Source organism: Paralichthys olivaceus, chromosome 3 (assembly GCF_024713975.1).
Source record: "Paralichthys olivaceus isolate ysfri-2021 chromosome 3, ASM2471397v2, whole genome shotgun sequence".
NCBI lineage: Eukaryota > Metazoa > Chordata > Actinopteri > Pleuronectiformes > Paralichthyidae > Paralichthys > Paralichthys olivaceus.
This window is the reverse complement of record NC_091095.1, coordinates 4,077,736-4,099,858: the sequence shown is the minus strand read 5'-3', so window position 1 is coordinate 4,099,858 and position 22,123 is coordinate 4,077,736. Positions and strand designations below refer to the sequence as shown.

The 22,123-nt window shown below is 45.5% G+C and overlaps 3 protein-coding genes across 4 annotated transcripts in view; 2 read left to right on the top strand and 1 right to left on the bottom strand.

Annotated features, from left to right (window-relative positions):
- Positions 1-488: 488 nt before the first annotated feature.
- On the top strand, positions 489-3,749 carry LOC109641596 (MARVEL domain-containing protein 3). The gene is made up of 5 exons (XM_020106106.2): positions 489-573; positions 663-766; positions 1,408-1,492; positions 1,714-1,832; positions 2,189-3,749. The coding sequence occupies exons 3-5, from the start codon at positions 1,410-1,412 to the stop codon at positions 2,824-2,826; spliced, it is 840 nt and encodes a 279-aa protein (XP_019961665.1). The 5' UTR covers positions 489-573; positions 663-766; positions 1,408-1,409; the 3' UTR covers positions 2,827-3,749.
- Positions 3,750-4,356: 607 nt separating this feature from the next.
- Positions 4,357-20,339, bottom strand: LOC109641602 (PH domain leucine-rich repeat-containing protein phosphatase 1-like). Its single transcript, XM_069521385.1, has 17 exons — positions 18,429-20,339; positions 14,627-14,823; positions 14,023-14,148; positions 13,709-13,857; positions 11,888-12,034; positions 10,771-10,998; positions 10,271-10,473; positions 10,126-10,186; positions 9,945-10,040; positions 9,312-9,467; positions 8,986-9,186; positions 8,633-8,795; positions 7,784-7,914; positions 7,578-7,694; positions 6,793-6,987; positions 6,460-6,697; positions 4,357-6,185 (listed from the first exon to the last, which is right to left on the bottom strand). Exons 1-17 carry the CDS (start codon positions 20,014-20,016, stop codon positions 5,031-5,033), a joined length of 5,151 nt encoding a protein of 1,716 aa, XP_069377486.1. The 5' UTR covers positions 20,017-20,339; the 3' UTR covers positions 4,357-5,030.
- A 1,428-nt stretch (positions 20,340-21,767) lies between these two features.
- The window catches only part of tns3.2 (tensin 3, tandem duplicate 2), a 34,934-nt gene continuing 34,578 nt past the window's right edge, over positions 21,768-22,123 (top strand). Inside the window, exon 1 of one of the 2 annotated variants that reach the window (XM_069521386.1) lies at positions 21,768-21,907. The gene's annotated coding sequence lies outside the window, so the exon portion shown is untranslated. The remainder of the gene's footprint in view (positions 21,908-22,123) is intronic. The other variant, XM_069521390.1, reaches the window with a different exon arrangement.

Here is a 22,123-nt window from a genome sequence, read left to right as displayed (position 1 = left end):
TGGCATTATTATAATTTGGTTAGAATTATTACTATTAACATCTTTAACTGTAATAATACAATATAATTATACAATGTACATTTGATTAGTTGCTTATCTTAAAGTCTAATAAAGTAAAAGTCATAATATTACAAGAATGTTATGAAACTAAAGAAATAATCTAGTGAGAAGAAATGTTATAATATTACAAGAATAAAGTAGTAATTTAATGAGTAAAGTTCATAATACACAACAGAGTACTAAATTACGACTTTTTCTCGTGATATTGGGACTTTATTACACCATTTTATAAATTAATATTAGTCTCCTAAATTAACACATTTTTACTTTTAATATTGTGACGTTATTCACGTAAAGACACAACAATGTCCCTGTAATATAACGACTTTACTATAACAAAATTACGAGTTTATTCTTGTGATATTCCAACTTTATTCTGGAAAGGTTTGACAAACCAACCAGGAAGTGAAGGCGGATCACTGAGTGTGTTTCCGTGTTTTCACAGTGAAGCAGCAGAGTTCGTAACTTTCTACGTTTAGATTTAAACTCGTTAAAGTTGTGAAAGAACAACAGGTGATAAAAAAAAACAACAACCACAGACTGTCTGTAACGTGTGTGTAGATCACCTGTCCGTCACATGGTAGCTTCACTTCCGCCTCCAGGTACATGGGCGGGGTCTTCTCCACCTGGACTCTGGTCGCGGATGATTCTCGGATCGAATAATGGCGGAATAATCGTGTTTCACGGTTCGTTCACTGAATTCACAGTAAGTTTGTTCACGTCTTCAATGTTTGGACGAAGTTTTTACTTGATTAAAACTCGTAAATAACCTGAAACCTCGTTGTTTGGATTCTCAGCTGCTCCTCACTTGATTTACAGGAAGTGAAACATGTTAATTTTCAAACTGAATTTTCTGTCGAGTTGTTTGTTTTCATCATGAATTTATTGTGTTGATAAAGAAGCCTGCGTTCTGACGTCATCATGTGCGATACCTATAAACAAAGGGGCGATATTATCGAAACCAGCCCGATACCGATACCGTTTTCAGAAAGACGAGTGTAAAGTAGATTATTTCAAAATATAACAAATGAAATAGAAGCATATTGCATTTAATTGAGAAAAACAACATTTCATTTATCCAGAACAATAGAGCAGATTTTTATATATTTTCTTAACATAATGTTATTAGATAATTTCATTTAAAAAAAACAATTCTGTTTGGTTTTTCTGATTTAACAAGATAGTCAAGGCTCTCACTGTCATTAAAGCGAACTTGCAGTCTCTCTTCAAAACACAATTTTTGTTTTACTCAAAACCAAAGAAAATATCAGTTAAAAAGTCTCCGTCGCTCTGTGACCTGTAACGTTCTCTGGGTGTTCGTGTCTGAACTGAACGTGTGGTCAACAGGAATGAGTCATCAGCCGAGGACAAACCGGGCGAACCGGGAGAGAAACGGGGACCATCGACATCACCGAGACAACAACAGCGACAGGTGAGCTCAGTGACCTGTGGTGGTGTGTTTGTATTCATGTGAAATGTAATGTTTACTCCACTAAAAAGAGAAATCTGACTCAGTCGTGATGCTGGAGAGGAACACAACTAAAAATAGAACGAAGAAAGAAAAAGTTCACTTATAATGTATATATATATTTAAAATATGTGATGGTCAGGGATTATTTCCTGTTATTTCACACTTGTTTCTTTGGGCCTCAGGCCGTCCTCTCGACCTCCGTACCTCCCCAGGGAAGACGACCCCCCTCCTAAACATGTGCGGGAGGCTCCTCGAGGGGAGCGTCACAACTCCAAATGCACCTACATCTGCTCCAGGAGAGGTGAGCAGAACAGCATTGCATTCTGGGTGGAATAAAGCCCAAACCTCCTCCCAACAGGTGACGCTGCGTCAGACTCTGGTTTCACTGCAGGTCGTTTCCTCCCACTGGAAACTGGAGCGACTGGTTTTCTGCTGTTTACAGAGAGTTTAATGAATCCTGATCAGTTTCACGTGAACAGTTGATCCTTTGGGAATAAAAAGAACTGAGTGAAGCACAGGGAGAGTTTCTAATGCAGGTTGTGTAGGGGGCGCTCTCGAGGTCCTAGAATGTGACTTTACTGTGTTCATTTTCTTCATATTTTGGATATAAGGTGTAGAAACAATAGGTTTAGTAAAGGTTGTTTCCCCTCCTCCCAGGTGTCATCCTGATCTGCTCCGTGTTGACCAACGCTCTGGTGCTGATCTGTGTGGTCGCAGCTCAGATGGTGTCGTCAGGGATGTCCTCGGCTGCCGCGATGGGCGGCTTCAACATCAACTCCAACTTCAACCTGCAGGGCACCGAGCTGCAGCAGGTACGAGACCTGGACATGCAGTACAGCCAGATGAGGGCACCGGGAATCTACGGGGGCATCGCCTTCTGCCTGACCTTCGGCGTCGTCTCGCTGCTGTTTGTGGTCGCTGGCAGCAAACCCCCCCACCTGATGTCGAGGAAGCTTCTGGTCGGAGCCCTGTTGTTTCAGGCGGTGGGCGCGGTGGCGTACGTGGTGGCTGTCGGCCTCTACCTGCACTTCATCATCGGGGTGAACTCCACAGACGTCTGCAAGCAGCGGGAGAGGCTGTACGCACGTAACGGCTACACCTGGATGAGCTGCGACGTGAGCGGGGCGGACGCTGCCGTGGCGTTGTTCGGCCTCATCACTGCCATCCTGTACACGGCCGGCACGGTGCTCACCATCCGGACCATCCGAGGAGTGAGGCGCTACCTGCAGGAGAGAAAACGACGAGAGGCAGAGAGACCCAGGGGGCCGCTGAGGGCCGAAACCACCTCCGTGTGAGGGGGGGGTCTGCATCCTGTAAAGTAGAACAAACTACCGACCAATCACTGGAAAAATTCATCTTAATTTCTACAGATTCTCATCAGAGTGTTTATAATAACATTTTTATACGTTTTACACGGTGATCACTGAAAGGTCAGAGGTCACAGTGAGCTCTGTGTTACTCCGTCACATGTTCCGTTTCTACCGCAGACGGTAAACAAAGACGGACGACGTCTGTCCAGAAATGGAGCCAAAACATCACGGATGCAAACGCTGCCATCTTGAGCCGATTGGGGGACGGAGCTGCAGGGAAACATGTGCTCGACCAATCGTTAGTCAGTCCCAGCTGTCAATCATGACATTTCATGGGGTGCAAATCTAATATAATGGAACCAAAGCTGTTGTTTCTGCCCCTCAGAATAACATTTGAAAGAAAACCGGTTTAAGTTCCTACAGATCCTCAGGACCCTCTTCTTTCAGGACAACCCGGAAGTTGTTGGAGAATATTTTAAATCCTCAGGTGTTAGTTTTCATCATTTTAATGGTTGGAAATATTAACTGTACAACTGTTGTGTATGTGAGCAGTTCACTGAGAGTTGAGGTTCAGGGATTAAAATCCTGAGCAGTACGTTAGTGTCGGTGAAGAATATTCAGTCAGAGAAACGGGTGCAGTCCTCAACATTCTTCCTTTTTCTGAGATCGAGAAGTAACGAACAAGGAACTGAGAAAAACAAATGCCACCGTGAACTTTAGGGGCCAGTTTAACATTATAATTATGCCAAAGATGAAGACGTGTCCACGCTGGGATTAAAAAGGGACGGACACACTAATGCTTGAGGATTATTAGCTGCCTATTATTTTATCAGAAGTTTGTCATATTGCTGTATGTTTTTTAAAATGTTTTTATCCACTCCAATTAAACCTCCACTAATGTGACTCTATCCAACACGACTCTGTTTGTGATGTCAGCCTGTAGGGGGCGTCAGACTCTGCCCTCCACAGGCTTCGTGCCAACGCTGCTGCACAATGAACCGCCCGTTCAGAGCAGTGAAGTAACCGCTGTTCACTTACTGACAAAATAAATTCTCCAGAGTGAAGCAAACACCCGAGTCCTAAATGTACCCTTTCACACCGACTGTGTCACAGAACAAGGTGATGTCACAGGAACTGAGGGGGACATCAGTTTTTCTGTTCTTGCTGTTTCAAGATTGATTAAATTCAAAATAAACTTTAGTTCTCTCTGCAGCTGAAACAAGATCAGGTGAAAGGAATAAGTTCAGTTCAGATAATTTGTTCACAAGGCAAAAAGGGTTTTGACTTTGACCACCAAATTCTTTTAGGTTTTTAAGACATGTCCACAGGAATGGGACGGACAGACAGACGTACTAAAGTCTGTGTGTGTATATGTACGGACAACCTAACAACACAATGCCTCCTTTCACTGGGTGTCTCTGAAACGGAGGCTTAAAAATATCTGAGTTTAAGAACGTGACAGATTTTGATGATGTAAAATCTCCTCCTTCGCTCCACAAGCACTCAAAGTCAACATGTGGTTATCTGAAAACTTTAATTTATTACATAGCAAAAGTAGCTCTTGTGCGATTTGCCGTTGTAAAGAGACTGTAACTGTTCTGAGAACACGTATCGAGCTGGTATGAAACTGATCAGCATTTACTCACCACTGCAGCACCACTCCGAACTCCGAACACCCCCAAACCCCTAAAAACACAAACCTGGAAAACCTTATCGTCTTTTCTCTCAGAGAATATTAGTACGCTTCAGTGACGAGGTCACTTTAAAGTATTAAACTCCTAAGAGTTAGTTAAACACTTTTACTAACTCCGACATCTGAGGCCGTCAGCCACGACCGACAGAGGAACCACAAAAACATTATAGTCCAAATCTTAAAGTACCATTTAACATAGAATTCATCTCTAATTAAGCAAAGTGCTTCTTCAAATTAAAGATATGGTAAAAGTCATTACATGTGTGGATTTAATTCAACATAAAATGTTATAAAAAATTGCATTGCATTTCAAGGGGCGTAGAGTTAACAGTCGAAAATAAAGTCAATAAGAAAAACCCTAACGAAACAGTCTGGTCCATGATCAGAAAACTGAGGTTTTTGGAGGGAGTGTCGACACTGACTGTCCTGAATCCACCGTTCTCCGTCCTTGACGCTCGATGATGAGAAAGCAGCGGCTGAGGACGGCGGAGAGACGTTAGAGTGGTGTGACGAAGTAGTCTGCAGGCTTCTGGAAGTTGTGCGTTGGCTGGTTGTGCGTCTGCATCTGCTGCTGCTGCTGCTGCTGCTGGATGATCTGCCGCACCTCCTCCTCCAGCTCTGGGGGGATGATGAGCTGGTCGTCAGGGTCCGGCTGGGCGGGTGCGTTAAAGTAGCCCCCCTGTTTCCTGACGGGGGCGTCACCTGCCTCCTCTATGAGGTCCTGGTTCCTCTCTTGGCAGGCGACTGAGCCGTTAGCTCGAGCCCTTCGGCCCAGAGTCCCGGAGCGAGCCTCGCCGCTGAGGCAGGGGGAGGAGGGAGGAACGGGGGAGGGAGACTGGGAGGAGAAGGGAGAGGGTGAAGGCTCGTGAAGCGAGGCCACAGCAGGAGGGATATTTGTGCTTGGCTGAGTGGGAGAGTATATTTGAGGTGCTGGGCAGTCACGGCGGTGCAGACAGTGGACGTCGGCTTCCACCTCCACACGGCTGCCGTTAGAGAAGACACCGGCGATGGGCTCCTCGTCCTCGCTGTCGAGGCCATTGTCGGACAGAGCTCCAGAGAACTGCCTCTGGAAGCTCCCTCCTCCACAGGCGGGTCTCCGCACGCCGGCTCGTCCAGGCAGGTTCAGGTGGCATGTCAGGGGCTCGGTCTGAGGCGGCGGCTCCTCTGACGACGCCGTGGATCCCACCTCGCTGCTCATCTCGGACGTGCTGAACTCACTGCTCAGCTCACTCACTGTTCCTGAGGAGGCCGGCGGTATAGCACCGTCACCGCTTGCTGAGTAATGGTGTGTGCTGGTGTGTGCGCCCAGGCCGGGGCTGGGGGGCGGGGGCGGCGGCTCACAGAAACAGCAGCAGTCTTCGGTGATGCTGAGCTGGACGACGATGGCGCTGAGGCTGTCGGAGCAGCCGTAGCTCTGAGCCAGAGTCACCAGCTTCTTAGCAGCAGCCAGAGCGTCCGGTACATTCCTGACCGCCTCCACCGCCTCGCTGGGAGACAACATGTCCCACAATCCCCGGCTGCCCAGGAGAAAGAACTCGTCCTGTGGAGTGAGCGTCACCGTGGAGACGTGCGGTCGGGGGGTCACAGATGGGCACAGGAAGGAGTAACCCATGATTCTGGTGGAGTCCGTTACACCACTGACTTTGTTATCCTGCAGAGGAGGAGGAGGAAGAGAGAGGAGGTGGAGAAGAACAAAGAGGAGGAGAGGAAAAAGAACGAAGATGAGAAGAAAAGAGGATATTTACAGAATTATTATCAAATGTTTTTAATCAGTGAATCAGTTTCGTTACTGAAACAAAAAATGAACTCACACAAGATTCATTAGAAACATTGTTTGATTTCATTCTTCTTCATTCAAGTGTCAATATATGATTTTCAGTTTCCTTCAGTCAAGTGTCATAACTTTTTTATTCCTCCTTTATTACCTCTGTGACGACGGCGTTGTGCTCTCGAACCCTCTGATACTCCGCCTCCTCTTTGACACTGTGTGAGGTGGAGAGTTGCATAGCTTTGCCGTCTCGACACAAAACGGCCTGACACCTGCCCACGTTAGCGGCCTTCAGAGTGAAGCAGCCGCCGTGCTCGCCGGGAGCCACCGGGTCGTGTCTGATGTGGCATAACGCCGCAGAGCCGCCCATCCTCTGACCTGCTGTGCCCAGCTTCCTGCAGCGGAGTGACACACAGACACGACAGTTTCATCGCTGTGGAAACATTCAGGTGTTTGTGTGTTTGAATTATTCACTCTTACACATATTCACCTTTGCATGGTGAGGAAAGTGTTGGTCATGTAATCGTCCTGCCTCTGGCTCCTGTGAAGCTCCTCTGCCAGAACGTCTCCCATAGTGCACTGCAGCAGGTAAGGCACCTCAACGTTCCTGTCTCCGTCAAAAACTCCATACAGAGCCTCACGGATCCCACAGAAACCGTCCAGAGCCAGAGCAGCGACACACAGCCTGAGAGCAGCAAACATGAGGATCCACATGTTAACGTGGAGAAATCTCCCACAAATAATACTGAGAAACAGCTCTAACCTCGTCACATCTTATCCAAGCGAAACACAACCCTTTGACTTATTGTGCCGTCTTGAGTCCAACTCCTAATTTATATATCTGACACTGTTTTAAAACTGTCACATCCTGAAAATTACAGTTCCCTCCAACGTTTGGATTTCTCTTCATACAAGCTCCACATTTTCCACAGACAAATTCAGTAACAATAAACTTTCAGAGCTCAGGGTGCTTTACATGAAAAAAATTGTCAAGACAGAGCAGAAGCTTAAATAAAGAACAAAATTCAAACAATAAAGACTTATAACAGAAAAGAAAAAAGACAGGGCTCAAGTTAATTAAAAGCAAGAACAAAAAAAATACGATTGAGAATGAATTTTTGGTTCCAAATCTTTGAAAGAGATGCAGTGAAGCATCTCTCTGTAATTATGCATCAGTTTGCGTTTGGCACGTTGAGTGACTGAAGTTGTTACGATTGATAATCTGAGAGATAAGACAGTACTGACGGAGGAGTGGTTGGATAGAAACAAACTGACTTGTTTTTGATTCCGGAGGCCTCAGTGTAGCCGTGGCTCCAGACTGCAGGGGCCCTGTGGCTCTCGCTCACACACGTCGCTGAGGGAGACGGATCGACTCTGAAACATCGGATATTACTGCGGAGAGAAGAGGACAAATGAAAACGATCGCTCTGTTGGTTTTGTATTTTTAAACGCTGCACTGTGTTTATGTCTGAAGTCCTTACTTGAGGAGCTCCAGGCTTTTGTGGTCCAAGTTAAGGCGAGGGTTTCCCGTTAAGTCCAGCTCCTGAAGCTTCGGAGGGAGCGTCTCTGGCAGAGTCACCTCAGTCAGCTCGTTGCAGCTCAGATCCACACACTGAGGAGGAAAAACACAGAGCGAGAGTCAGGGGAGAATCTGAAGGGGCCTCATGATTCCTCAGGGTGTAATTCAAGAAACAAGGACCTGAGTTGATGCTGAATTTCTTACCCAGTTAAAAACATCAAGATCTAATGCGATTATAATTAATATCTCATGACATTTGTTATATTACACTTGGACACTGATGTGTAGGGGAGGCACAGATGCATTAAATAAAACCTAGACTGAATATTCTGAACTCAAACAGGTCAGTTTGAATTTCAAATAAAAAGTGACAGCTCAAGTGTACAAACCTCTGCAGGGACCAAAATCTGTTTATTATATACATGCAACACTTATTGTTGCGTATCCTTTACTTGAGATTTCTTCATACAAAGAAAACATGCAGGCAACAAAGGGAGTTTCAGAAGAATCAAAAAAGATTTGTACATCGATATTGGACCCATTATTCTCTCCACCCTTATTTCCACACTCACACAGAGATTAGGGAGTTACCGAGAGATTACAAAGGATTTCCTGATCTGGCCCAATCCCATGAAGAACCACAGAGGTGGAGAGAAAAGACAGATAGAGAGAAAGAAGGAGCCTGGTTTGTGTCATTAGACTAGAATGAGGTTGCTGATGCGCAGTTGATACAGGAGTTTGTGGAGGTGTAAAAACAGGCAGGTAAAAATATCAGTGAGCAGCCTCCAGTACCTGCTCGTATCCAACTAACCTTGATCTCCGGCAGCTGCAGGACCTCGGGGAAGGCGTTGATGCAGTTGGAGTGGGCTGAGAGCGTGTGCAGGCGCTGACAGCTGAGGATGGTGGTGGGCACGGTCCTCAGTCTGTTGCCGCTCAGGTCAAGCTCCTCCAGCTGCTCCAGTCGTGCCAGTTTACTGCAGGAGGTGGAGGTGATCATTAGCTGATAAAAATATGAGTCTTTAAAATACATATCTGTGGTCGTGTTTATCTGCATCTGTTTGTATTTATATTTGTTGATTCAAGGTGTATAAATGCATCATTTATAGATCTCTAGAACATTTCTTTGTCAAATGGTTCTCATACATGTTCAGTGCTGTTTTGTACCTGGCAGTGAAGGTCTGCAGCTGGTTGTAGGCGAGGTGAAGCACCCTGAGGTGGCAGTGTCCCGTCAGGAGAGGGACACACTTGTCTGTCAGGCTGTTATTGGTCACATAGAGCTCCTCGAGGCTGCTGTAGCTGTCCTCTGATAGGCTGGCTGCAGGCAGGTTCTCCAGCTTATTGGCTGACACATTTAGGTATAGCAAGCTGCAAAGAAATCCCAACAGAGAACACGAAGTTAGGACTTGAAAATGTTACCGGACCATAAAAAAAACACATTGAAAGAACAAACAGGGAAAGGAAAAGAAAGGATGCTGTGTTGTTGTGTTCACCTCTGTGCTTTCATGAACAGGTTGTGTGGGAGTTCGGTCAAATAGTTGTGCTGGAGGTCGAGGACTTCGAGCTGTGATCTCTCCAGCCTCTCGGCCAGTCGGCACACTTGGTTCCAGCCCGACAGCAGCTTCCTCAAGCTCCCACTGGACAGCAGCCTACAACACAAACAGTACAGCCAGCTTAGTGTGTGAGAGTGTGTGTGTGTGTGTGTGTGTGTGTGTGTGTGTACTGTAAATCTGTCAGTGGGAGCAGCTCTATTTTACCCTGATGAGGACACAGTACACAAAACACCCTTCCCTCTAGAGATCTCATTTTCCACCTCATGTTGAAATAACTCTTAAATCATGAACACAGTGTTGCAATAACTCCAGTGCTTTGTGTTGACAGAGTCTGAACATAATGGCTGATGTCATTAAGAAAACATTTAATCAAATTTCTGTGTGATAAATAAAAAGCAGCGAGGTCCCATTTTGATATAACGACAATTTTGTATCTTGGTGGTAAAATTTTACGTCTATTCCTTAAATCCTCGGTTCAGAAAAGAACAAAACAACATCCAGATGTGTTTGAATCTCACTGAGTACCAAACAAACACACTGTGTGTTTCCTGTGTGTGTGTGTGTGACGCTCACCGTATGGGCAGCTCAGTTACAGAGTTGTGACTGATGTCCAGCACCTCCAGTCTGCTGCTCTCACACACCCAGTCAGGAACACACCCCAGCTTGTTCCTTAAAGATAACAAACACAGTCAGTCTGTTCTGTCCTGCGCTGTAAACAGGACAGTGAAGTGCTCGCAGTGAGTCGTCTTCATACCAGGACAAATCCAGAACTGTCAGATTCTCTGGCACAGGTTCAACCTCCAGCTGCTTCAGCTCTGCAAACACAACATGCAGAACTCTTTACAGTGTGATTGTGTGATTGTGTGTTCAGTGTCAGACGTTATCTGTGTTGGAGTTACCGTTATGTGCAGCGTGCAGGCTCTTGAGGGCGTGGCCACTGACTCTGAGGAGAGACAGAGTGTTTCTGTCGCAGCGGAGGAGCTCCAGCCTGCAGAGGGCGCTGACATCCAGCTCCTGTAGACCAGTGTCCCTCAGGTCCAGCTGGACAATGTGGACTAGATGCTCTGAGTCTCCCACTGTCACCTTTTGAAGCTGGTTTAATCTGTGCAAGAGAAATAATGAACAAAATGAAAAAGGATAGAAAAACCAAGACTCATTCATTTCAGTCTCGTTGTTTTGGCTGCAAAAATGAATCTAAGCGGAAAAGGGTTAAAAATCATGTTAAGCCTTTTTCCAGTGCTTTAAAACGTTTCAATTCCACAGGAATGAGAGACCAAGTCAGACAGCGACTTTGAAATCTTAAACACATTTTTCCTGCAGCATCTAGGGAAGTGTTAAATTTCAGCTGAGCTTTTTTCCAGTATTACTTCTAAAAACGTCAGAGTGAGGATTCTCTTACCTCAGATCTATGTGGTGAGCGGGCAGCCACTGCAGTCCACCCATATCCAGGACAGAGAGCTGGTTCCCTGCCAGGCAGAGTCTCTCCATGCCTCTGAGATTCTCCAGGACGGCGGGGACACAGATGAAGCAGTTGAAGGATAAGCCGAGGTAGGTCAGGCCCTCCAGAGAGCCCAGCTCCATAGGCAGAGAGCTCAGGAAGTTACTGTCCAGGAGGAGCGTCTGCAGACTGGACACAAACAGACGAAAGGAGGGAGATTCTGAAGAGAGCTGACAAGAAGTAACTCCAACATGATAATTATGAGGACAAATTTATCTTCATGGTGAGACACTGTAGTTATGATGAAGACGTGTCTCTGCTCTTACAACAGGTCTGAGATAAAAAACTGATTTAAACAGAACTCATAATTTACACCTCACTCAACCTTCATTAACTGTCGTCAGCGTTCATCAGTTTAATAAATAACAACGATTAATCATGGCAAGCAGCTGGACGCAGGTATGTACAGCTGGAGCACACGGACTGTGACAGACTACGTGTTATTGGCTCCTGTAAACACCACAGGCTTCATACAAAGATGGACGATGCGTCTCCACTTCGCTCCGTTGGAGAAAAATGAGGCGCAGCAGTGATGGTGCAGTGGAGCCAAAGTATCAAGGTTCAGCTGAAAAACATTTTCAACCAGTCTCAGCTGTCAACTGTGACACCTCAGCACATTTATATCTAAAAGAACTAATTAAGACCAAACTTATTAGAACACCTGAACATACATTAGTGTGATAAGACCAACCTAAACGCAACATGCCGATCGGGACATTAACTGAGCATCTGACCCCGGATCGCCCGGGGACAGCGTGGGCACGACTCAAGTCACCTGGACAGAACTTCTGCAGCATCAGGACAAAAGTCTGGATCACAGCCAGTTGTTCATCCAATATAGAGACGGATTAATCTGCTCTGATGGAACGACAACAAGTCCCTGCCTGACGTCTCTGTCAGCAAAGTACAGGTCACGGAGGACACAGTCTGCTCTGGAGAAAATACCTGCCAAATTATCCTCATCATCATTTTTAACAACCGCAGCCCAGCGGCGGTCGTTCTCCCCTGGCCCACTTACTTGTGCATGGTCCCAACTTCTGCAGGCAGTGACGACAGACGATTTCCAGACAAGTTGAGCTCAGTGAGCGAGGTGATGTCACACAAGGCCAAAGGAAACTCGGACAGAGAGTTGTTTGACAGACTGAGGCTTCTCAGTTTACAAAATCTAGAGAGAGTTGGAGAGGGGGAGAGGGAGAGGAAGACAAAGAGGGACAATATTAACCTCTCAGTGGTCTTCTTCTTTATTGAGGTTCTAACAAAAACAAGCGGTGTGAATGTGAGTAGTTACATAACATCTGTCACATAAACAGGGAGATATACGAGGGAGGAGGCCGGCACGAGGTCTGAGGATACAGCAGCACAACTGCTTCAATACACAAACTATTTAAAGCTAAATGTTTACACAGCTAAAAGGTTTACACCATAACAATGCAGCGGGTGATTCAGATGGGAGTGGGAGCGTGTGCGTGCGTGTGTGTGTGTGTGTGTGTGTGTGTGTTTTGTCCTGGCTTTCCACACCTAACCTAATCCAGTTCACAGAAGGGTCAGGGTGAAAGGCTAAACCAGACCCACGTCCTTCCGAGGGAAAGTCACGGGGACAGTGCAGCACAAACACATTCCTCAAGACACCGCAAAGGAAAAGTGTGTATGTGAAGAGACAATGGAAGTGTACACACGAATAATTATAAATAAGTCACTTCCATCAAAAAAAAGGCTTCAACATTTTGTTCATAAAGTGGCAGCAAAGACGCCAAAATCAAGGTAAATAAAAGCTACAGAAATAAAAATGTTTCTCATCTTGAAATCATCTCAGCCACCACGTCTATGTTGTGTATATGTAAAATATAGTGTAAAACTGTTCGACAGGTTGCTGTCAGCTTTAAAAAGGTTAAACGTACACTTGTCTGATTGTGTAAATAGTCTGAGTTTATCTCTCTGATCTGTAATATTTCGAGTGGGAATCGAAATGAACAGACCAGCGATTCTTAGACATACGCACAGAGCTGAACTTTAAAATGCATGTGTAAAACAGACAAATCCCTTCCTCCTCCTCTGTCTGCAGACTGTGCATCACAGCCAACATCTGGTCAGAAGAGGGACAGACAAACCGGTTAGTGTCTGTTTCATAATCTGTTTCTAAAACTTCAAGATGCGTCACAATGAGCGGAGCCTCAGATCCTCGGGCAGAAGCTGCAGAATCAGTGACAACTTTCAAATCACTTCTTGAAACATATCTTTTTTTAAAAAGGCTCAATCCTATTACAACATTTCATTACCTACAATGTTTTTTTTATCATTATTTTATTGTTATTGTTATTGTTTTAATGTTGTATTTACATTGTTTGTGTGTTGTGTATTATTTTATTCCATGATTTTATTTGCCTAAATCCTGAAATGTTTTAATCCTGTGTCAATCACGTAACGCACTTTGCACTTGTATTTTAACAGTCAGAGAAAGAATGAACCGCTTTAGAAAACACCACTTTCAAAAGATTTAAATTTTCCATTTCGCTGACTTTGTGGATGGAAACTAACTTCTTTTTATAAATCTGTGTCGTCAGCGACTAATTTGACATATGAAGATGAAAACAATCTCTTAACGTGACAGTAGCTGTTTTTTGTTTTTTTATCATCAGAACCACAGACACACCCACACTCACGTCAGCTGCAATTTGATCTTATCTGCTTCCTCTTTTAATATGTTAGTCCCCCGCACGGAGAGAACCACCGAGGGACGTTCCCACATCCAACAGAGAGGATGCCGGCTCCTCGTGTTGCTGTGCACACAGGTTTGTAGTTTAGTGTCAGAGTGTGGTGTGTGCTGATGACACAAACTCACCTGGTGAGTGCTGGAACACCTTTGTGAGGGGACATGAAGTTGTTTTTGAGATTGAGGTGGGTGAGGTCCTGGCTGTAAAACAGCTGAGCAGGCAGCTCCTCCAGGCTGCAGCACGAGAGGTCGACTGAGTTCACCCTCTGCGACGCAATCTGACACAGCAAAGGGTGAGCAGGTTGCCACGATGAGTTCAAAAGAGGCAGGGGCGTAAAACACTGACGTTATCATCATGACACATTAACCCTGAAGTTGTGTCAATATAAATGTCAAGACTGGAGCAGCACACAAGGACACAGATAGTACAAGAGATGACGTACCTTTGAGGCCGCCCTGTGCCAGCGGAGATGCTCCGTGTAGGAGTCGTAGCTGATGTAGTACGTCTGACTCTGAGGACCAGCTGAGCTGAAAGCCAGACAGTGACTGTGTCTCCTCACCTCCTCCACCTGCAGCACAGCACAGCTCATGCTTTAGTTTCCTCCATCTTTTCTTTAAACTCTCTTTGTTTGTCTAATCAACCGAATGACAGAGTGAGCTTCACTCTCAACGCTGACTGGCTTTCACTTGACGTCGTATCACACATTTATTTTGGGTTCAGGTATTTTTAACTTGAGCGAGTGAAGCGAATGACTGGTTGTTAGAAGCAGCTAATGCAGACAGCAGAAACAGAGACCGTAGCATTAAGCATATTTAGAAGTATTAACCACGTATTCACACCCGTGTCATCTACCTCCGAGATTTCTTCCACAAAAACCGAGCTTCAGTGTTTTCTCAGACTTTGTGCTTTTTAACTCTTCAAAACTTTTACATTCACAAAACTCAAACAATAGAGGGAAGAAACACTGAAAAAACATCATATGTCTCCATTAAGGATAAACGACAAACAGCTTCACGTTAAAGACACAAAAACATTTCATCGAGTACCTTTCCTCCGATGAGCGGGAGGATGTGCATCTTGCCAGTGTGGGCGTGTTTCACAGACGAGACAATGAGGCAGGTTCCACTCAGAGTGACCTGACGCCTTGACCAGCGGTTCACCGGCAGAGCAAGCTTCCCTTTCCGCACGTTGAACACCCCTGAGAGCTGCACACGCTCAGAGCCGCCCACGCTGCGAGGCTTACCTGCAGGAAGAAAAACGTACGATGTTAATGCGATAGATGTCGAACTCGAGCGTGGTGATTATTTTAACTGTTATTGTGTTGTTGGGTTCTTTGCACAGCACAGATTTATTTTTAGCTGTGTGGAATTTTGTGAATGAACTCGCTCACACGGGGTCTCTCTGTCAGACAGCGAGAGCAACAGAGTGGTTATGTAAGGGAATTTTGGTTAATGGCCTGTGGGCTGAGAGTGAGCAGCCACTCAGGCGTGATTTGTTACATCGCTGGCACAAAGAGCAGCCACAGTTCACCGACACACACAAGGAAATGCAGCGAGCTGATTGAGCTCGTGGCGAATACCCTGCACTGTGTGCTCGACGCCAGCTCATAAAAACTGTTGTCTTATAAAACTGTGTGTTCTGTGTGTTCAGCGGAGAACAAGGGAGAAACGTGACACATGAAGAGTCTGAGCCAGTGTGAGGCCTGAAATCAGATTAGCTTGTTATGCAATGTCTTATAACATCAGCACCTAGATCCTCCTGCTGCCTCCTCCTCAAGTCACTAAGGTTTCAGCGGGACAAACAAACTCACTCTGAGTGCACGGAGCATCGGACCTCAGTAGATGAGATGTCTAGAAAGCTGTTGTTGAACACCAGAGTCAGATCCAGTGTCTAGTGGTTTATTCTCTGATCATATAGTTCCAGATTTAAATCATTATCAAATTTAACGCATAACTCACCTGGTCAAAGTTCAGCTGCTAAAAACATTTTCGATTTTTTTCGTTAAATGAAAAAAGGTTTTTGTTATTTTTCTCTTTTAAATTAACATAAGAAGAAGAAGAAGAAGAAGAAACGCCTGAACACTGTCTACACCTGCTCAATGAAGAACATCATAACCTCCTCGGCCAAACAGGTCTTGTTTTCAGCCCTGTCCTCTTGTTTGTCAGCAGGATAAAGCAAAAACTGAATTCCACAAAACTTGGTGAAAGGATGGGACATGAAAAAACTCATTACATTTTTGCAAGGATTTGCACAAAAATTTGAGAAGCTGGAAACTGCAACAACAAACCATCGTTTTGTAAAATAATCAACTAAGCATTTCCAGGATGAAGGATCTGCCCACAAGAAAAGGTTTCTATTCTGAGCTCTGAACAAACATGGAGTACGAACAGAAACAGTGAGGACTGAACGTTAAGACATGGATGAAGATGTCAGTAACCATAAACAAACATAAGTAAAGAACCTCCACATAGATGGTGTCGACATGTGTGACCATTTCTGATTTCATACAACGTTTATATTTAACCGTTAGGAAAAGATGGGTGACATCATGTGGTGTCTGATTTCATAAATGTGACGTAACCTTGCAATATGAGATCAATCTCATTCTTTCAAACAACTTTAAAATAAACAATTACGTGGACTGTGTATTGTGCAAGTCCACCCTTCCCTGGGCGAGGCCAAGCGTGTTACACATGCCCCTTCCTTCCGCCCATTTCTCTCAATGTGGAACATCCTGTCTCTCAGCGAGCAGCCGGTAGACATTTCCTGTTCGTGCTACGATAAAACTGTTTGGAGCATCTTGTCCTTGACAAATTCCTGAAAGTGTCTGGAGGTGAAATCCCAAATATCTGGAACAAACTCTGCTCCGATTCTTTTATACCAGGGATAGAGAGTTTTCTGAATGGCACTGAAATTATTGAATTACATTAATATCCTTTTATCCATATCCTGCACTGTGTTTATTCTTTTTCATTCTACTACAGCAGATCTTTATGAATTTACTGTTTTAAACTCTATCTTAACAAATTGAATTGTCTTCTTGTTGTCGGTGATATATGAATAAAATTGCCTTGTGATGGCAGCCCCATTAGGACCATTATTAAGTCTTCCTGTCGTCAGGAAGCTTTGGACACATGTAAAATACCAGTTTTTCTGGTTTCAACCTTGTAAAGTAAAAGCAGTGACCTCCAGCTGCTGCAGCTCCAGGATGAAGAGGCGTCTGCTGCTGCGAGTGTCTGTGAGAGAGATCTGTAACACTGAGGTGGTGAAATCTGAGTTCCACTAAGGTCGCTTTACTCTCACTGTCAGCATGGTGTCATTGTGTGTGTGTGTGTGTGTGTGTGTTTAAAAGACAGAGAATACTTTCTCTGTGGGATTTTTGCTTAGTTCAACTCCCCTGGCTCGACTCCGAGCATCAACATTAACAAAACTGTGCATGCTGATGGGACAGAGGAGTGCAGGACAAAACACTTTCCTGTGAATTAATGGACAGTTTTACTTCCTCTCTTTCAAAATGAAAGTCAGAATAAAGAAATAAATCACTCAACCAGGGGCTGTGAGTTTAACTTTGCTTCACTTTCAAACTTTTGAAAATTTCCAGGGGGAGATTTTGAGCTCAATCATTCTAATTTAACTGGAGATTTCTTCTTAATATCATTTCACCACTTCTCTGTGACACTTCCCATCATGTCAGTAGCACTTCCACCTCCCCGTCACACACACCAGCCCCTCGATGCCTGTTTCACGGCTGTAGCTGGAGGAGCTCCTGCTTCCAGTGACGTAACTCTACATGCTTTGTTCCTCTGTCACGTTACTGTGGGAGCTGAGTGTGGTGGAAGGGGGTGAGATGAAGGCGGGGGAATTCATCCAGCTTACTGTGAAATCTTGTTTCAGCGTGTTTGTTCTATGTCTTGAGTTCAGCTGAACAGCAGTAAGTCAATTAATAGACTCGAAAAAGAAAAAGGAACTTGAGAAGTTCCCTTAATTATCTTAATATCGCAATTAAAAGGCAAAAATGAAACATCCTGTTAGCTTGAATAAAACTGTGTATATATATATATATATATTTGTATTTAAGACATTTTCATGAATAATTGTCACATAATAAATCTTTAAATGAATATCTATGGGTTGTGGTATAGACAATGGAAGGGTGGATGAAATGAATCACTAGCTGCAGTCCTTCTCAAGTCTTTCTCTGGGTTAATGGTTTCTTGTTGTAACAAATCTAAATAACAAAGGAGGAATAAAAGAAAAAGAATAATCCTAGAATATGTAATTTGATGTCAGGCCATTAGCTCCTGGCTCTGTACCCCCCCCCCCCATCTTTGCTGAGGGTGTAAAAACAAGGTCAAAAACAATATCTAGTTGTGCTAATCCCATAAGAGATCCCGGCTGTTTCTACATCCTCTTATGCTGCTTGTCAGAAAAACAGGATCATTATCAATAACAACAACAAGAGAAACTGAATCCTTTATGGCTCCTGGTGTGTGGTGTGTTCAAAGATCACACCTGTTACCTCCAGATGTGTCTCCCTACAGGGCTCCGCACACAAAACACTGGGTATTGTCCCCACAGGACAATTGCATACACTGGTTTAACAGTCCCACTGACCAAACACAATGACAGCACTCACGGTACACTGAGGATGGATGAACAATGAATGAGCAGAGACAAGCAGAGCACAATGAAAATGACATGGTGCAGCTTGCAGCCATGAGGGGCTCGTTGACAGCTATATTTAAAATGTTCCTTTTATGAGCCAAGATCTTGAAGCGACCTGCCTGTCTTCTTTTCTGTCTGAAAATAAAAGATGATTTAACTTTTGACTTAAAGGCAAATACTCACCAAAGTAGAAACGAATGAGGCAGCCAATTTCCGGATTCATGCCCTCCTCCTGCACCCTGCAAGCATCCTCATACCCCAGATTAGAGAGGTACTGGTTTAATATCTGCAGAGGCCTCTCCTCGTCCCCCAGCCGCCGCACAGCTCCGCCGTGCAGCTGCACAAAGAGGGCCGGGGTCGGACTGGTGTTGATGGGCTCTGGCCATGCCCTGCTCCCCCCGGGGGTCTCCGGGTCAGGCTGCACAGATGCTTGGCTGGTCAGGGGCCTCGACTGAGAGCTGCTGGGGCACTTAGAGGGAGGTTTGATTAATTGTGGGGGATCTGTATTTTCCCCAGGTGCAGTTTCAATGTCATGATCCGGTCTTGTCACTGGGTTGGAGGGGTCTGCGGCAGAGGCCGGGTCTCCCTGCTGGTCTGTGGCAGAGTCCCCGGGTGAGTGGGTCGGAGAGGAGGCGAGATCGACTTCATCCGAGGAGCTCTCGAAGGGGTCGGGACCCTCCGGGGCACTGTCACAGTTTGTGCTCAGGACGGAGGAGTCGGTGCCCAGGCCCAGGCCATCGCTGAGGGAGTCCCGGTGCTCGGTGCTCCTGGGGCCCCCCGGGCTGAGGTCCTCACAGGTGCTGCCCTCCATGTCTGAGCCGGAGTAGAGCCCGTAACAGTCCGCCACACTCAGACTCAGTTCCAGCCCGACATCATCCAGATACACCTCAGAGGAAGAGTTACTGGCTGTTTTATCCTCCGACAGTTTAGAATCAGGAAAATAATGTTTCATGTGCTCATTCTCATCGGCTCTGAGGTTCCTGACGTCCACCGAGTCACGGAGGTTCTCGTTACTGTCCCTGCAGTTGTCATTTAAATCCACTAAAGCAGCGGTTTTGCAGTTAATCTTCAGCACGGCTCCAGCTTTGCTCCCCTCCAGCTTACAGGCCACCTCTTTAGCCGTGGTGTCCACCGTGCACAGCACCGGGCGCGGGTAGGAGGGCGTGAGCCAGTCGTGGACGTGAACGCAGCCCCGCCGGAGGTCCGATCTCACCCAGGTCTTATCCGAGGCCTGGAGCTGCTTGGACTGCTTCTGCCGGAGAAACGTCCTCCTGTCCAGGCTGAGGGTGCTCAGCGGCGAGGCGGAGGGAGCGGGAACGGGCGCCTCCGCGGACGGCGCCCCGGCCGAGCCGCTGCTGGTCGGCGGAGCGCCCAGCGACAGGTTCCGCTTGTGCCGCTGCCGCCTCCGGCTCAGCAAAGAGTTGACAGAAGTGCTGCTGTTGGCGGATGTCAGGCTGTAGATGTTGGCTGTCTTCACCGCGGGCATGGTCATAGTTTTGGCCGCACCGCCGATAGCGTTGGCAACTTGGTTCTGATAGATCCCGTTCCTGATCGCGATCTGGAGGAGGGAGGTGGCCGCGAGTCCCTTCCCGAAGAGTTTCGCCTCTGCGCCGCCTCCGTCATCCTCCCCGATGGAAGGTCTCTTCCCGGCGGATAGCGGCGTCAATCCACTGGGCTTCCCGGAGCCAGTGTCACTGGTCGACTCGACCATCCCCTGCGGTGCTGGCGGGCCCGGAGCCGCTCCAGAGCCGCTTTCCTTCACACTTTCCATCCCGTCGGTCAGGCGGCGGCAGCCCGCAGGTGAACGTTGGCCGCCGTTAGCTCCCCGGCTAGTTTCTCCTCCGCGTTAGCCTAGCATGCTAATGTGCTGCGCAGTTCTTCCAGAGGAGTTTCTCCGCTACATCATCCCGTGTCACACCGAGCCCGTCAGCTCTCACGCGGGAGCTAACCGGCGGCTCGACCCGAGGAGAAGGGGTTGTTTTCTTATCTAGTCGCTCTCCATGGAGGGGGGGACGCTGAGAAGGCGCCGCCGCTGCTGAACAACCCGGACAGGGAGCGACAGTCCGCGGCTACACACGGTGGACAGGGCGGGGTCTCATTGGATATGAATTATGACGCGTTCACGGGTCACCACAATGTTCGGAAATATTGACCACGACGGTGTTTTATTCTGAGAGGAGGCAAAAGTACAAATACTCACAAAAAAACCGACTCCAGTAAAAGTACACATTGATTCAACCTCTTGACTCAACATACAAGTATGAAAGTGCAGTGTACTCAAAGTATACAAGTAAAAAAAAATACACACGTGAAAGTTAGTGTGAGGCAAACTCATGTCCAATTAATTCAATAACAATAACCACCCTGAGTTCAAATCAAATACAAGACGAATACAAAACAATAAACTTCAAATATCTAAGTGATAAAAACAGGTCAACTGGACTTGGTTGAGTTTCTTGAAGCTCGACCTGTTTTTAGAACCTGGATATGACCTGGAAGACAGAATATCCACAGACTAAGCACCACATACAGGGTGGAAGACAAGGAAGTATTATTGAGCAGGAGGAAATGTGAACAATGAAATAAAGTATTCTTGATTAAAATAAGGAAATGTACACTTTGTACAACATGGCAAAAGAAGAAGTATTTTAACCAAAGTGTGGGTTTGATATAAAACCTACCGAGAATAATTTAAGTCTCAAATCATTTTCAAAAGCTGAACATGTTGGAGTAAGATTTAAATATTATCAACAAACAGAATATTTATCATCACAATGTTGTATCGTTTCATTTGATTCTCAGTCGTTCACAACTTTGATAAGTTATGAATTATGAGTTTAAATGGTGTAAATTGCAGTAAGTTTATCATCGATCTCAACAGTCAGATTTAAAGATGATTATTTTAAAACACAATCGTGATGAGCTGATCCTCCTGTGATAGTCGATTCCACAAACAGTGAGTGATCAGTGTATTTGTTTTTATCAGTGAACACAGAGGAGATTTAAACCGTCCTCTAGTGTCCCCTACTGGTTCAAATTAAACACACCACCAGTGAAATGAGATTGAAAAAATCAACAACAAAAAATGTATTGCTATGGCAGCTATGGTCTGAAGATATATTATTATTATGACTGTATTACTTTCTCAGTTGTTTAGAAATGTATACATTTATATTATAGACTTCAGCATAATTATATGAATGACACCTACTAATTTATTCAGTAAAAAGTAGAGTTGTACAGCATTTGCCTCTGAAATCAAACTAATATCATACAAATCCTATGTATGATTAAAGTGTTTAATCACACGAGGGGCTGAAATATAAAACATGACAGTTTGTTTTAGGTCTTTTCGCTTCCATGACATTAAAAGTTCAGTCGTCTCCTGTGTGAGCTGACGAGTGTGTGTGAGGTGTCAGTATGTCGTGTGTGTTTCCGTCCTTATCACTTTCTTCTGTGCACAAACAGGGTGGACTGCTGTCACACTACAGTCCAACAGAGGGCAAAGTGCAGCCTGTAACAGTTATCATGCTCTCTCTCTCTTTCTCTTCCTCCTCCTCCCCCTCTGTCAAGTCTCCACCTCGTGTTTTTATACCACTCACACACACTTTCACTCATCAGCCTTCTCAGAGCTGTGATCCTGACATTAACAGCCAGTCGAGGTAAGCTTTTCTGTTGTAAGTTCAGATGTGTGTGTGTTTTCTCTGTGATTTACTGTAAAAGTTTGAATGCATGATAATCTGCTCCCTGCAGAGCCTCCATGCCTTTTCAGCCAAGTGGAATCAAACTGCACAACTGAACGCGAAGCTGCTTCGCCCTTGAATGTTTCCGGTGCTGATTATTTTGTTAATGACTTACTATCTCACAATGATTACTTA

Coding starts and splice junctions, on each gene's coding strand:
- LOC109641596 (XM_020106106.2), top strand. CDS start 1,410: ATGAGTCATCAGCCGAGGACAAACCGGGCGAACCGGGAGAGAAACGGG. Junction 1,493..1,713: donor CGAGACAACAACAGCGACAG/GTGAGCTCAGTG, acceptor TTTGGGCCTCAG/GCCGTCCTCTCGACCTCCGT. Junction 1,833..2,188: donor CTACATCTGCTCCAGGAGAG/GTGAGCAGAACA, acceptor CCCTCCTCCCAG/GTGTCATCCTGATCTGCTCC.
- LOC109641602 (XM_069521385.1), bottom strand. CDS start 20,016: ATGGAAAGTGTGAAGGAAAGCGGCTCTGGAGCGGCTCCGGGCCCGCCA. Junction 13,858..14,022: donor GGCACAGGGCGGCCTCAAAG/GTACGTCATCTC, acceptor TTGCTGTGTCAG/ATTGCGTCGCAGAGGGTGAA. Junction 6,186..6,459: donor ACAACGCCGTCGTCACAGAG/GTAATAAAGGAG, acceptor CCTCCTCTGCAG/GATAACAAAGTCAGTGGTGT.